This window comes from Phacochoerus africanus, chromosome 2 (genome assembly GCF_016906955.1).
Source record: "Phacochoerus africanus isolate WHEZ1 chromosome 2, ROS_Pafr_v1, whole genome shotgun sequence".
NCBI classification, from domain to species: domain Eukaryota; kingdom Metazoa; phylum Chordata; class Mammalia; order Artiodactyla; family Suidae; genus Phacochoerus; species Phacochoerus africanus.
Genome location: NC_062545.1, coordinates 154,911,826 through 154,927,020, shown reverse-complemented (window position 1 = coordinate 154,927,020; position 15,195 = coordinate 154,911,826). Strand labels below are relative to the sequence as shown.

The following is a 15,195-nucleotide window of genomic DNA, read 5'->3' as shown; positions in this document are numbered from 1 at the left end:
ACAAATGGTTCCAAATGATTGTTTTAACATCTTCCATCTCATTCAGAAACTGTTCATCTATTTTTCAGATGAGGCTATTTGAAATGTCTGAGTTTTTGGGCGGGGGGGGGGTTTGTTTGTATCATCAAAATTATATTCCTGGTGTGTTTGTGTATGTGTATTGGAGAGGATGACTTTTGGACTCAAAATGGGGAAGTGCATATGTAAGCTGGACCATGATGATATTTGAAACCTTTTAGTTCTCCTTATTGCACTTAGAATCAGACCCAAATACTTTGCTGTGCCGGTCTTGTCCCCACTCCTTCTTTACACCTTACACTTCAGGCACACTGGACTTCTCAGTGTTGCATCTGCAGTTTCCCACCTCAGGGCCTTTGCACATGCTCTCCCTTCCACCTAGAAAGTTGTTCTCTCCACTCAGCCTTCCTTTGCACGGCTGGCTTCTTATCATTCCAGCCTTGGCCTAAATATTTGCTTATCAGAGAGGCCTTGGAGATGAGTCTTAGACGTTTATGGAGTCTGAGCAGAAACCCTGGTTTTCTCTGATCAGCCTTCCCCCCCTTCCTTCATGGTATCTTTCACAGTTACCAACTCCTTACTTATTTGTGTCTGCACTGCCCAGGCGACCTCTCCCAGGAGTGGTGAGCATTGGGATAGCAGGACCACTGGCTCTCTTAGCACCAAGATATGTTCTTTCCATTTACAAAGTTTTCTCTGAAGACAAAAGACCTTTTTTCAAGCTCCTTTGAGGGTCTGAGGAAAGTGAGGAGTAAGGAATATAGATAAAATACTGGTCTTTGAGTTCAGGGGTTTTGCACAACCACTAAAACCCACTCTCAGATTTTATCCACACCCTAGAGTGCAGCTAGGAAGTAAGTTAGGAATTACCTTACCCTCCCCTTTGTCTTTATTTACCATCTAGGTGACAGAACTTTTAACCATCATGTCCAGAGATTACAGGGTCTCTATCAGGTGGTCTCTGTGCAGCCTCTTCCTGTCATTTTCTTTGACCTGTCTTGGAGTTTACAGATCTCATCTCTTAGTTTTGAATCAAACATCTTAACTCCTCTTGGATCTAGTAAAGTATCTTACAAATGGAGGGGGAAAGCGCAATAGAGGGCTTTATGAAAAATAGCTTATAAGCAGAAAGGACAGTCTGTAGCTCCTACTGTAGAATTTGGAGGCCGAGGACAACCTGTTTCTTTTGGATCCTGATGACAGCATAGTCCATATATAGAAAATGCCATTGCTGCTCTGTTTTTCACCCATCCTCTACTTGTAAGATCAAAGGTACTTTTTTTTTTTTAAGATGGACTTACATAAATAACTACATGGTAATAAGTATTGGGAGGGGGTTTACTTTCTCCTCTTTACTAGTATTTATTTGATAAAATTTCTTCAGTAGTTTTTACATGTCTGAACACATACCATGTGAAGTATGGGTGTAGACACTGTGTGGCAGAGCTTGCTAACTGATGGGCACAGGTTTTTCTGTGTGGTCTTTTCAGGTGGAATTGCTAGTCATTGATTATTTGTAGTAATGACTTGATTTTTATAGGAGATAGATTGCTTCACTTTGATAAAAGATTTAGCCAGTTTTGCACAATGTGGCTTTTTCTATCTCTCCATTTACTTGATAGTGAAGTGAATATTTAGTTGGTATTAAAAAGTTGAGCAGTGTATATTAAATATCTAGTGGTAGTTCCTGGTTAGGAATATAAAAAAATGAATAGGACCTGGTCTCTGTTTTTAAGTGCTACAGTCTGGAGGAAGAGAAAAGATATGAATAGAATACAAGCAGTTGTGAGTGATTATGTGACACTCTATTAAATAAAGAGGTTCAGGTTGACTGTTTAGAGTCCAGAGAAGGGAGGGAACTCCCTTCTAGCTGGGTGATCAGAGATTTCAGGAGGAATGTATTTTTTTAAGAAAATCCCTGAAAGATGGATTAGGAAAGAGGAGAAGAACATTTATCATGAGGAGGAAAATAGCATAACCGGGTGCAATAGTAGGAAAAAAAAAGAATGTAATTAAGATTTTTTTGAAACTGAACATTTTATACCGTTCCTAGAAGGTCAGCTGGGCCTGACCCTCTAGGTCAAGCATTAAGTAGATTTACATACTTGCATTTGAGATGTTGGGGTGACACTCCATATATAAGCCATTCTAGACACTGATCCATTGATCTAGTTTATCAAGAATTAGCTGATTTTTGGTTATTATTGTAAATAATATTTTCTTGGTAGCATTCCTGTTATTGGGGCTAAACATGTTTGTTTTCTTTTGTATTCACAGCATTTAGTTTTATGGATATTGGTAAATAAGCTTTCTTAATCACTGTGTTAAGTGATGCCCAGAGTTTTGGTGGATAAAAATAGAAGTCTTTTCTAGTGAGCCAGAAAATTATCACTTAACACAGGGAGGACTTTTAGTAGTCTTCAGGTCACCATTTTTTGCCTGTTAAGACATATCAATGTGGTTTCTACTACTATGAAGAATTGTACCTAAAAGTTCTAAGAGAAATTAATGGAGCATTTGGTATACTTAGGTATACCAGAGCATATTTTTCTTAGGTTCATACAAAAAATTGTCAGATGAGATCAGTTCCTTTCTGATATCTTTTGAACTAAAATTGTATTGCTTATCCTTTCTATTACTTTAGAAAGTTTTTTTTTTAATTTTTATTACTCAATGAATTTATTACATTTACAGTTGTACAGTGATCACCACAACCCAATTTTATAGCATTTCCATCCCAAACCCCCACGGCATCCCCTCACCCCCCAACCTGTCTACTTTGGAGACCATAGGTTTTTCAGTCCGTAAATCAGTATCTGTCTGCAAAGAAGTTCATTCTGTCCTTTTTTCAGATTCCACATGTCAGTGAAAGCATTTGGTGTTGGTGTATCATTGTCTGACTGACTTCACTTAGCATGATAATTTCTAGGTCCATCCATGTTGCTAAAAATGCTGGTATTTGGTTCATTTTAATGGCTGAGTAATATTCCATTGCATGTATATACCACGTCTTCTTGATCCACTCCTCTGTCCATGGACATTTAGGTTGTTTCCATGTCTTGGCTTTTGAAAATAGTGCTGCAGTGAACATTGGAGTACATGTGTCTTTGCAATTCAGGTTTTCTCTGGATATATGCCCAGGAATGGGATTGCTGGATCAAATGGTAGTTCTATGTTTAGTTTTCTGAGGCATCTCCATACTTCTTTCCACAGTGATTGCACCAATTTACAATCCCACCAACAGTGTACTAGGGTTCCTTTTTCTCCATACCCTTTCCAGCACTTATTTGTTCGTAGACTTTTTGATGATGGTCATTCTGTCTGATGTAAAGTGGGACCTCATAGCAGTTTTGATTTGCATTTCTCTAATAATGAGTGATGTTGAACATCTTTTCATGTGTTTTTTGGCTATCTGTATGTCTTCTTTGGAGAACTGTCTGTTTAGATCTGTTTAGATCTTCTACCCATTTTTTTGACAGGGTTGTTTGTTTTTCTGGTATGGAGCTGTAGAAGGTGTTTATAAATTTTGGAGATTAATCCCTTGTCAGTCAACTCATTTGCAAAGATTTTCTCCCATTCTGTGGGTTATCTTTTCATTTTGTTTAGGGTTTCTTTTGCTGTGCAGAAACTTTTAAGTTTAGATAGGTCCCATTTGATTATTTTTGTTTTTACTGTCATTACTCTAAGAGGTGGATCTGAGAAGATGTTGCTGTCATTTATGTCAGAGAGGGTTTGGCCTATGTTTTCCTCTAAGAGTTTTATAGTGTCTGGTCTTATATCTAGGTCTTTAATCCATTTGGAGTTTATTTTTGTGTATGGTGTTAGGGAGTGTTCTAATTTCATTCTTTTCCATGTGGCTGTCCAGTTTTTCCAGCACCACTTATAGAACAGGGTGTCTTTTCTCCACTGTATATTCTTGCCTTCTTTGTCATAGATTAGTTGGCTGTAGGTACGTGGGTTTAATTCTGGGCTTTCTATCCTTTTCCACAGATCTATATTTCTGTCTTTGTGCCAGTACCATATGGTTTTGATGATTGTTGCTTTGTATATAGTCTGAAGTCCGGGAGCCTGATTCCTCCAGCTCCATTTTTCTTTTTCAGGACTTCTGGCTAGTCTGGGTCTTTTGTGCTTCCAAACAAACTTTAAAATATTTTGTTCAATGTCCTTGGTAATTTGATAAGGATTGCATTGAATCTGTAGATTGCCTTGGGTAGTATAGTCATTTTGATGATATTAACTCCTCCAATCCACGAGCATTGTATATCTTTCCATCTATGTGTGTCATCTTTGCTTTCTTTCATCAGTGTCTTGTAGTTTTCAAGACAAAATACAGGTCTTTTGTCTCTTTAGGTAGGTTTACTCCTAGGTATTTTATTCTATTGGATGTGATGGTAAACGGGATTGCTACCTTAATTCCTCTTTCTGATCTTTCATTGTTGGTGTATAGAAATGATGTCGATTTCTGTGTACTAATTTTGTATCCTGTGACTTTGCCAGATTCATGGATGAGCTCTAACAGTTTTCTGGTAGAGTCTTTAGGATTCTCTAGGTATAGTATCATGTCATTTTGCAAATAGGGATAGTTTTACTTTTTCCTTTCCAATTTGGATTTATTTTATTTCTTTTACTTCTCTGATTGCTGTGGCTAGGACTTCCAAAACTATGTTGAATAGTAGTGGTGAGAGCGGACATCCTTGTCTTGTTCCTGATTTCAGTGGGAATTCTTTCAGCTTTTCCCCATTGAGAATGATGTTCGCTGTGGGTTTGTCATATATGGCCTTTATTATGTTGAGGTAGGTTCCGTCTATGCCCACTTTCTGAAGGGTTTTTATCAAAAATGGGTGTTGGGTTTTGTCAAAGGTTTTTTCTGCATCTATTGAGAGGATCATATGGTTTTTATTCTTCAGTTTGTTAATGTGGTGTATCACACTAATGATTTGCAGATATTGAAGAATCCTTGCATCCTTGGGATAACCTACTTGATCATGATGTACAATCCTTTTAATGTATTGTTGGATGTGGATTGCTGGTATTTTTTTGAGGATTTTTGCATTGATGTTCATCAGTGAAATTGGCCTGTAGTTTTCTTTTTTTTTTTTCTTTTTTCTTTTTTTGGTGTCTTTGTCTGGTTTTGGTATCAAGATGATGGTGGCCTTATAGAATTAGTTTGGTAGTATCCCTTCCTCTGTAATTTTTTGGAATAGTTTCAGAAGGAGAGGTGTTAGCTCTTCTCTAAATGTTTGATAGAATTCGCCTGTGACGCCATCTGGTCCTGGATTTTTGTTTGTTGGAAGTTTTTTAATCCCATTTTCAATTTCAGTTCTTGTGATTGGTCTGTTGATCTTTTCTATTTCATCTTGGTTTAGTCTCGGAAGATTGTACCTTTCCAAGAATTTGTCCATTTCTTCTAGGTTGTCCGTTTTATTGGTATATAGTTGCATATAGTTTGTATTTTTTGTATTTCTGTGGTGTCTGTTGTTATTTCTCCTTTTTCATTTCTAATTTTATTGATTTGAGTCCTCTCTTTTCTTGATAAGTCTGGCTAAGTGTTTATCAATTTTGTTGATCTTTTCAAAGAACTAGCTTTTTGTTTCATTGATCATTTCTACAGTTTTCTTTGTTTCTATTTCATTGATTTCTGCTCTGATCTTTATGATTTCTTTCCTTCTACTAACTTTAAGTCTTGTCTGTTCTTCTCTCTTGAGCTGCTTTAGATGTAAAGTTAGCTTGTTTATTAGAGCTTTTTCTTGTTTCCTGAAGTGGGCTTGTATTGCTATAAACTTTCCTCTTAGAACAGCTATTGCTGCATCCCATAGGTTTTGGAATGTCCTGTCTTTGTTGTCATTTGCTTCTAGGTACCTTTTTATTTCCTCTTTGATTTCTTCAGTGATCCATTGATTGTTTAGTAGCATGTTGTTGAGTTGCCATGTGTTTGTATTTTTTGCAGTTTTTTTCTTGTTGATTTCTGGTCATATAGCATTTTGGTTGGAAAAGATGCTTGATATAATTTCAATTTTCTTAAAGTTACCGAGGTTTGATTTGTAGCCCAGGGTGTGATCAATCTTAGAGAATGTTCCATGTGCACTTGAGAAGAATGTGTATTCTCTTGCTTTTGGATGGAATGTCCTATAAGTATCTATTAAGTCCAACTGGTCTAGTGCTTCATTCAGGGCCTGTGTTTCCTTATTGATTTTCTGTCTGGATGATCTGTCCATTGCTGTAAGTGGGGTGTTAAAGTCCCCAACTATGATTGTGTTACTGTTGATTTGTCCTTTTAAGGTTGTCAGCAGTTGCCTTATATACTGTGGTGAACCTATGTTGGGCGTGTAGATGTTTAAAATTGTTATATTTTCTTGGATTGATTCTTTGATCATTATGTAATGCCCTTCCTTGTCCCTTAAAATATTCTTCATTTTAAAGTCTATTTTGTCTGATATGAGTATTGCTACTCCAACTTTCTTTTGATTCCCGTTTGCATGGAATATTTTCTTCCATCCTCTCACTTTCAATTTGTATGTGTCCCTAGAAGTGAAGTGGGTCTCTTGAAGACAGCATATATATGGGTCTTGTTTTTGTATCCATACAGCCAGTCTATGTCTTTTGGTTGTGGAGTTTAGTCCATTAATATTTAAGGTAATAATTGATATGTGTGTTTTTATTGCCATTTTTTTAATTGCTTTGGATTTGATTTTGTTGCTCTTTTTTCTTCCTTTCTTCTCTTGTTCTCTTTTGCTCTTGTGGTTTGATGATTATCTTTAGTGTTGTATTTGAGTTGATTTTTCAACTCAATCTACAATTGATAGATTGTAGATTTTTGGTTTGCAGTTATTCTGAAGTTTTGATATGAGTCTATATATATAGATTGTTTGAAGTTGTTGGTCTCTTAATTGCAAGTGCATCTCCAGTGTCCTGCATTTGTACCCACCTCTTCTCATGATTTCTGATTTTGGTGGCACAATTGTTCATGGATGATTTCGTATCTTTACTGTATATATACCTTTACTGGTGAGCCTTGTCATTGTGATATTTGTGTTTCTGGTTGCGGCCTTTTCCTTTCTGCCTAGAGAAGTTCCTTTGGTATTAGTAGTAAAGCTGGTTTAGTGTTGCTGAATTGTCTTAGCTTTTGCTTATCTGTGAAGCTTTTGATTTCTCCTTCAAATCTGAATGAGCCTTGCTGGGTAGAGTAATCTTGGTTGGAGGTTTTTTCCTTTCATCACGTTAAGTATATCATGCCACTCTCTTCTGGCCTGCAGGGTTTCTGCTGAAAAATCTGCCAATAACTTTATTGGGGTTTCCTTGTATGTTACTTTTTTTCCCTAGCTGCTTTCAGGATTTTCTCTTGGTCTTTAATTTTGGTCAGTTTGATTAATATGTGTCTTGGGGTATTCCTGCTTGGTTTTATTTTATATGGTACTCATTGCACTTCCTGGATTTGAGTGAGTGGTTCTTTTCCCATGTTAGGGAAGTTTTTGGCTATTATCTCTTCGAATATTTTTTCTCTCCCTTTCTCTCTCTCTTCTCCTTCTGGCACCCCTATAATACGGATGTTGGTGCGTTTAATATTGTCCCAGAGTTCTCTGAGACTCTCTTCATTTGTTTTCAATCTTTTTTCTCTTTTGTGTTCTGCAAGTGTAATTTCCACTAATCTGTCCTCCACCTCACTTATTCGTTCTTCTCCCTCCTGTATTCTGCTGTTATCTGCTTCTAGTGAGTTTTTTATTTCAGTTATTGTATTTTGCATCTCATCTTGCCTAAGTTTTACATCTTGTATCTCTTTGGTCAGTGTTTCCTGTAAATTATCCATCTTCGCCTCCAGTTTATTTCCAATGTCTTGCATCATCTTCAGCATCAACAATCTAAAGTCTTTCTCCTGGAGGCTGAGAATCTCCTCATGGCTTAGCTGATTTTCTGGGATTTTTCCTTTCTCCCTCATCTGAGTTATAGTTCTCTGTCTTTTCATTTTTATAGGTTTTTGGTGTGGTGACCTTCTTACAGATAATAAATAGAGTTGTAGCCTCTCTTACTTCTGATGTCTGCCCCCCGTGGCTGAAGTCAGTATGGGGGCTTGCTGTAGGCTTCCTGATGGGAGGGACTGATGCTTGCCCACTGGTTGGTGGAGCTGATTCCTATCCCTCTGGTGGGTGGGGCTTAGTCTCTGGATGGATTAGAGGCAGCTGTGTGCCTGAGGGGTCTTTAGGTAGCCTGTTTACTGAGGGGTGGGGCTGTGATCCCGCCTGGGTTGTTGTTTGCCCTGGGGCTTCTCAGTGTTGATGGGGGGGGCCAGATTTTCCCAAAATGGCCACCTCCAGAGAAAGGCATGGCTGCTGATATTCCCAAGAGCTTTGTTTTCAATGTCCCCTCCGTCACAACAAGCCACATTCACTCCTCTTTTCCCAGGATGTCCTCCAAGAACTGTGGTCAGTTTTGACCCAGATTCCTATGGAGACTTTGCTTTGCCCTGGGAGCCAGTGCACGTGAAAGTCTGTGTGTTCTTTTTAAGAATGGGGTCTTTGTTTCCCCCAGTCCTGTGGAGCTCTTGTGCACAGGCCCTGCTGGCCTTCAATGCCAGGTGCTCCGGGGGCTCTTTCTCCCAGTGCCAGATCCTCACACGTGGGAGTTTGATGTGGGGCTCAGAACTCTCACTCTTGTAGGTGAGTCTCTGTGAACCAATTAGTTTTCAGTCTGTGGGGCTTCCCACCCGGGAGGTATGGGGTTGCTAATACTGTGTAATCGCCCCTCATACCTCTTGATGTGGCCTCCTCTTTGTCTTTTGGAGTAGGATATCTTTTTGAAAGTTTCCAGTCCATTTGGTTGAAGATTGCTCAGCATTTAGTTGTAAATTTTGTTGTTTTTAGAGAAGTTGAGCTCCATTCCTTCTATTCCACCATCTTAATCCCATCTCCCACCTACTTTAGAAGGTTTTAAAGATACTTATATTTCATTCTAACTAAACTTAAATTTTCAATGAAGTAGTAGTAGTGTCCTTTTCCCATGGGTTTGCCCTCTGTCATGTGTCAGGATGCCATATATTCATGGGTTGGCTTCCATGTGTAATAGTGTTTCTTTTTTTTTTTTTGTCTTTTCTAGGGCTGCACCCATGGCATTGGAGGCTTCCAGGCTTGGATCTAGCTGGCCTACGCCAGAGCCACAGCAACACGGAATCCAAGCTGTGTCTGCGACCCACACCACAGCTCACAGCAATGCCGGATCCTTGACCCACTGAGCGAGGCCAGGGATCAACCTCATGGTTCCTACTTGGATTCGTTAACCACTGGGAACTCCATGCGATGGTTTTTGTATTTACAAAAATTTCTACAAATATACCCACCATGTACACATTTTTAATATTAAAAATTATATTATTTTGAAATATTAGTTGCAGTAGAATTTGTATCTGAGTTTGAAGCATTTAAATAACTTCATATTATCATGTAGGAATATGAACATGTAATGTTCAGATTTTTATGAAGATATTTTTGCCCTAAATTTTTCTATAGGAAATGTGTAAATACAACGTGTGGCAAGTTAGGGTGGAGTCCTTGGTTGATAGCTTCAGGATGAGCCACTTGGGGTCTGGGGTTACCTTATCTACAAGGCCCATAGATTGAGCTCACATGATATAAACACATCATGTTGAATTTTACCAGAAAGCCACTTGTTCATTTTTACTTACTGTTTATTTCTGTGATGCAGGATTTTGTCTCCTACTGTTTCCATTTATTTTTTTCTTACTTGTTGACCTTTTAAGATTTCGACATAATTTAAACAAAGTTTTATTCCCAGGTGAACAGATTATTTTCCTTTACTTACATTTTATATCAGCTACTTTCTAATGGCAGATAGTAATTCATAATCATAATCATAATATCAACAAAATATCTAAATTCCATTTCATGATAATTTTACATTTACAAATGTATCTGTTGCAGCCACAGTGCATGAATTCGTATTTCTTTTTTTTTTTAGGGCCACACCTGCTGCATATGGAAATTCCCAGGCTAGGCAGTCAAATCAGAGCTGCAACTGCTAGCCTATACGACAGCCATAGCAATGCCAAATCCATCTGCAACCTACATATAGCACATGGCAATGCCAGATCCTTAACCCACTGAGCTGGGCCAGGGATCAAACCTGCATCCTTATGGATACTAGTTGGGTTCGTAACCCGCTGAGCCACAGCAGGAACTCACATGGCTTCTTATTTTTGTCAAAAAAGATTAAATATTGGTATCTGTCTTGCTTGAGTACAAAGCCTTTACTGTCTATTCAGAAGGAGTGACTTGCCAGCTAAAGTGTATTGTCATTATATTATCTATCTCATGTTTATGAGTGGTCATATTTTGTCAAGCAAATTGTATACATTACTAACTTAGCCTAAAGGTTACATCTTTATGCTTGGGCAACAGATAATAGTACTTGGATAGTGAGTCATCTAATATACATCTTTATATAATGCTTAAAGCTAACAGGTGCTGTAGATAGTTACACTCTTTTATATTTCACAACGTGCTTAAAAATATAGTATATGACCAGCTTTCTAAAATTGCTCCTTCCGGAGTTCCCGTCGTGGCGCAGTGGTTAACGAATCTGACTAGGAACCATTTGCGGGTTCGGTCCCTGCCCTTGCTCAGTGGGTTAACGATCCGGCGTTGCCGTGAGCTGTGGTGTAGGTTGCAGACGCGGCTCGGATCCCGCTTTGCTGTGGCTCTGGCGTAGGCCAGTGGCTGCAGCTCCGATTCAACCCCTAGCCTGGGAACCTCCATATGCCGCGGGAGCGGCCCAAGAAATAGCAACAACAACAACAACAACAACAACAACAAAAAAAGACAAAAGACAAAAAAAAATAATAAAATAAAATAAAATTGCTCCTTCCATTATAGAGATGATATTGCTGATCCCTAGACAGGTTGTCTGATCTGAGTGGTTTTTTACTAGAAATGACATCATGCATGTTTTATTTACACAGTAACCAAATCCTATCTAAACTGAAGTAAACATTTGTAAGGTCTCTCTCTTCTCAACTCCTACCATGTTATTACTGCTGTATTATTAATGGGTTTGTATTACAACTTACCCATTCATAGATCTCTCCTGCTGGATTTTAAGACCATAAATAATTTATTAACTTGCATATTAGGACATAGTGGTGGGTATGTAGTAGGGGCTTAATAAATGTACAGTGAATTAGGGCATGTCATCAAGGTTAGGGTTGTGGTCTTCGCCAAAAAACTGAGTAGTGCTAAATGGATAGGTGGGGAGACCAGAATCTTGCTCTTAGTTTTATTAGGATTTTGCTCAAGGTCAAACTAATCATCTTGTTATGACATTACACTGCGATGACTGCAGACACAGCACAACATGGCCATAGAAGATATAAAACATGTGTATGTAGTTTAAATAGCAGTGTCCTTACAAAGCAGTATTACTGTGATCAATTAATATGACCTTATGGGGCCAAATTTTTATCTTTGCAAATGACCTATAGAAGGTCTTTACAGAATTAAAATCTTATTTCAGTGATGGAATAGTATACAAAAAAAAAAAGTTTAGAAAATATATTTCTGGATATAGAAGTAAAAATTGATGTGGGAAATTTTTTTATAAAAGGAAAAATAATAATTCTGGAAATATATTTCATAATCTTCTTCCAAATAGGTACACACTGGTCTTATTAATGGGTGTTCTTTGGAGGGGAGAGTACCCCTCTGCTCTCTCAGCTTCACTGGAAACCGGAAGGCATATGGGCCCTGTTCTCACTGAACTCACCGGTGTAGAAGAACATTTCTAGGCTTCTCTCAGATCAGATAATTGATCACAAATTACGGAATTCCTTTCATTTTTATAGATGTTTAAATATTTAAAAATATGTATAGGTTGTTGAAGAATCAGGCTTTTATGGAGGTGGTACCTTCTTTGTTGGGTGTTGGCCATTTGTGGACACAGGCTGATGGCTGGCAGAGGCCAGGAGCTGAGAGTCAGTGTGAGAGGATGTGTGGCTTTGTCATAGCTGTGTTAGGAAGGACAAGAGCACCGACCCATCATTAGAATGAAACCAAAGGAAGGTACAAAAAGAGGTAGATTAGCATTTGTTCTTTAGGCATTATCAAACATTTGTTAAATGGTGGTTACATAGTAGGCAGTGATCTGTGCTCTTTGAAATGGAAGAAAATCCCTGTCCTGGCTGAATTTACCTTCTTACAAACATACTTCGCTGTCCTTGTTCAGAAGCTAAAGGATTAACACTGTATAAAATACAGCTTTTTTGTGGAAATATTTTTTAATGTGAACTTTTTAAAAAATATTGTTTTATTTTATTTCTTTAGAAAATGGCTTCAAAGGGAAAATGAAGCTGGAAAAATACACAGATGCAGCATTGTGTGCAGCCTCCCCAGATGTCTGAGGATAATATTCCAGAGAGAAATTGATCCCTGTGGATTACATAACTAGTCAGAATGAAGAAAATCAGTCTTAAAACCTTCCGGAAATCTTTCAACCTGAGTAAAAGTAAAGAAGAAACGGATTTCATGGTAGTACAACAGCCATCTCTAGCCGGTGACTTCGGAAAAGAGGATTCCTTATTCGGTAGCTGCTATGGGAAGGATATGGCCAGCTGTGACATCAACAGTGAAGATGAAAAAGGCGGAAAGAATAGATCAAAAAGCGAAAGCCTAATGGGTACGCTAAAAAGACGACTTTCTGCGAAACAGAAGCAGAAGGGCAAGGGTGGCGGGCCCTCCGGAGGCTCTGCGGACGAGGACACCTTTTCCTCTGCCTCGGCGCCCCTGGTCTTCAAAGATGTGAGGGCGCAGAGGCCCATGAGGTCCACCTCGCTGCGCAGCCACCACTACAGCCCCACGCCCTGGCCGCTGCGCCCCACTGCCTCGGAGGAGACATGCATCAAGATGGAGGTGAGGGTCAAGGCCCTGGTCCATGCATCCAGCCCCGGCCCAGCCTTGAACGGCGTGCGCAAGGACTTCCATGACCTCCAGGCCGACACCGCGTGCCAAGAACAGACGAACTCGCTCAAGAGTTCCGAGTCTCAGGACGGGGACCTGCGTCTCCACCTGGACGAACATGTGCCTGTCGTTATCGGACTCGTGCCTCAGGACTACATTCAGTACACTGTGCCTTTGGAGGAGGGCATGTACCCTCTGGAAGGACCGCGCAGCTATTGTCTAGACAGCTCCTCCCCCATGGAGGTCTCCGCCCTGCCCCCGCCGGCGGGAGGGGGCTCCTTCCCCGAGGACGAGAATCAGGTAGACCAGGACCTGGTTGTGGCCCCGGAGATCTTTGTGGACCAGTCGGTGAATGGCTTGCTGATCGGCACCACGGGAGTCGTGTTGCAGAGCCCGAGAGCGAGTCACGATGACGTCCCTCCACTCTCACCATTGCTACCTCCCCTGCAGACAAATCAGATCCAAAGGAATTTTGGCGGGCTCGCGGGCACAGACGCCCACGTGGCCGAGAGTGTGCGCTGTCACTTGAATTTCGATCCTAACTCTGCTCCTGGGGTTGCAAGAGTTTATGACTCAGTACAGAGTAGTGGCCCCATGGTTGTGACAAGCCTTACAGAGGAGCTGAAAAAACTTGCAAAACAAGGATGGTACTGGGGACCAATCACACGCTGGGAGGCGGAAGGGAAGCTGGCAAATGTGCCAGATGGTTCTTTTCTTGTTCGGGACAGTTCTGATGACCGTTACCTTTTAAGCTTGAGCTTTCGCTCCCATGGCAAAACCCTTCACACTAGAATTGAACATTCAAATGGTAGGTTTAGCTTTTATGAACAACCGGATGTGGAAGGACACACGTCGATAGTGGACCTAATTGAACACTCAATCAGGGACTCTGAAAATGGGGCCTTTTGTTATTCAAGGTCTCGGTTGCCTGGCTCTGCAACGTACCCAGTGAGACTGACCAACCCCGTGTCGCGGTTCATGCAGGTGCGCTCCCTGCAGTACCTGTGTCGTTTTGTTATACGTCAGTACACCAGAATAGACCTGATCCAGAAACTGCCTTTGCCAAACAAAATGAAGGATTATTTACAGGAGAAGCACTACTGAAAGATGATGGGAACCCTGCATCTTGCACTTTGGGAGTAAGAAAAAGAGATTGAAATACAGTTTACAGACTTCTCATTGCTATCAAAATCTTTTGCTGCCATACTATTTCAGTTGTATGTGTGAAAGAGTAATCAGTTCTTTAGGGGTGGGGAAGTGTCCACAAGGTGTCTTGGGTTTATTTTGGTTCTTTAAGAAAGGAAGTCTTGAGGTTTCAGAAGTGTGAATTATCTTTCATCAATGTGCAGAATAATCAATGTGAATGATCAGATTCTCCTTACCCACCCACCCCCAGTCCTTTGCTGCTATCCACTGTGATTTTTATGCATTAAAAAGCACATTTCATGTGTATTCAACCCTAAGTAAAGGTGAATGAAACTTACACAGTGAACATTGTTGTATCTCTTTCAGTGGCCCATTTTCAAAAATAGTGTTGAGTAAACATTGCCGTATGATTAATCACAGAATTTACACCTACACTGAAAATGATTTTTAATTTCATGCTATTGAAAGATTTATTTAGAATTATGAACTGACATGACCTTGGGTAATGGAATGCAGAACTGCAACATATCTTTTACAACACTCATTTCTAAATTATTTTTAAGGTTATGCTGTTATTTTTGGTTGTGAGAAGTTGAATTTTTCTGTTGCCTTCATGTTTATCTTGTGGTTTGTCTGTTTTAATAAATGGCCTTACATTAAAAAATTGTAAAGAAATATATACCACCAACTTAGAAATCGTTGCCTTTTCTGTCATTAAACTCTGGTACAAATTGGCATAAAATATAAAGATCTATGGAACTAGAACTATTATTATTATTAAAGAAATACTAGATGATCATAGCTTCCTGTGATAAGGAATTTTTGTGTTATCTATTCTTACCTTTGGTAAAATGTTTTATCTGTGATTTCTTTAGCTTAGTCAACATTTTCTTGGGTGAATTTGATGTAGAAATTTCCATAAAATGGACTAGATTCTCTCAACATTAAAGTTTAAATAGAAAGAAAACACTGTTTTAAAGTTGGGTTTATATATTTTTTTTATGTAGTCGCTATTAAGATGTGCTAGATTTGACCCTTCCTTCCCCCCCACCAAAACAAAACCAAAACCAAAAAA

At 39.4% G+C, this 15,195-nt stretch overlaps 1 protein-coding gene across 4 annotated transcripts in view; it reads left to right on the top strand.

The window, feature by feature from the left end:
* Positions 1-14,916, top strand: part of SOCS6 (suppressor of cytokine signaling 6) — a 39,587-nt gene extending 24,671 nt beyond the window's left edge. For all 4 annotated transcript variants that reach the window (XM_047766972.1, XM_047766969.1, XM_047766971.1 and 1 more), the window contains one exon: positions 12,342-14,916. In XM_047766972.1, the coding sequence (XP_047622928.1) occupies positions 12,471-14,078 (1,608 nt within the window). In that variant the 5' untranslated portion in view covers positions 12,342-12,470 and the 3' untranslated portion in view covers positions 14,079-14,916. The remainder of the gene's footprint in view (positions 1-12,341) is intronic.
* The last annotated feature ends 279 nt before the right edge of the window (positions 14,917-15,195 follow it).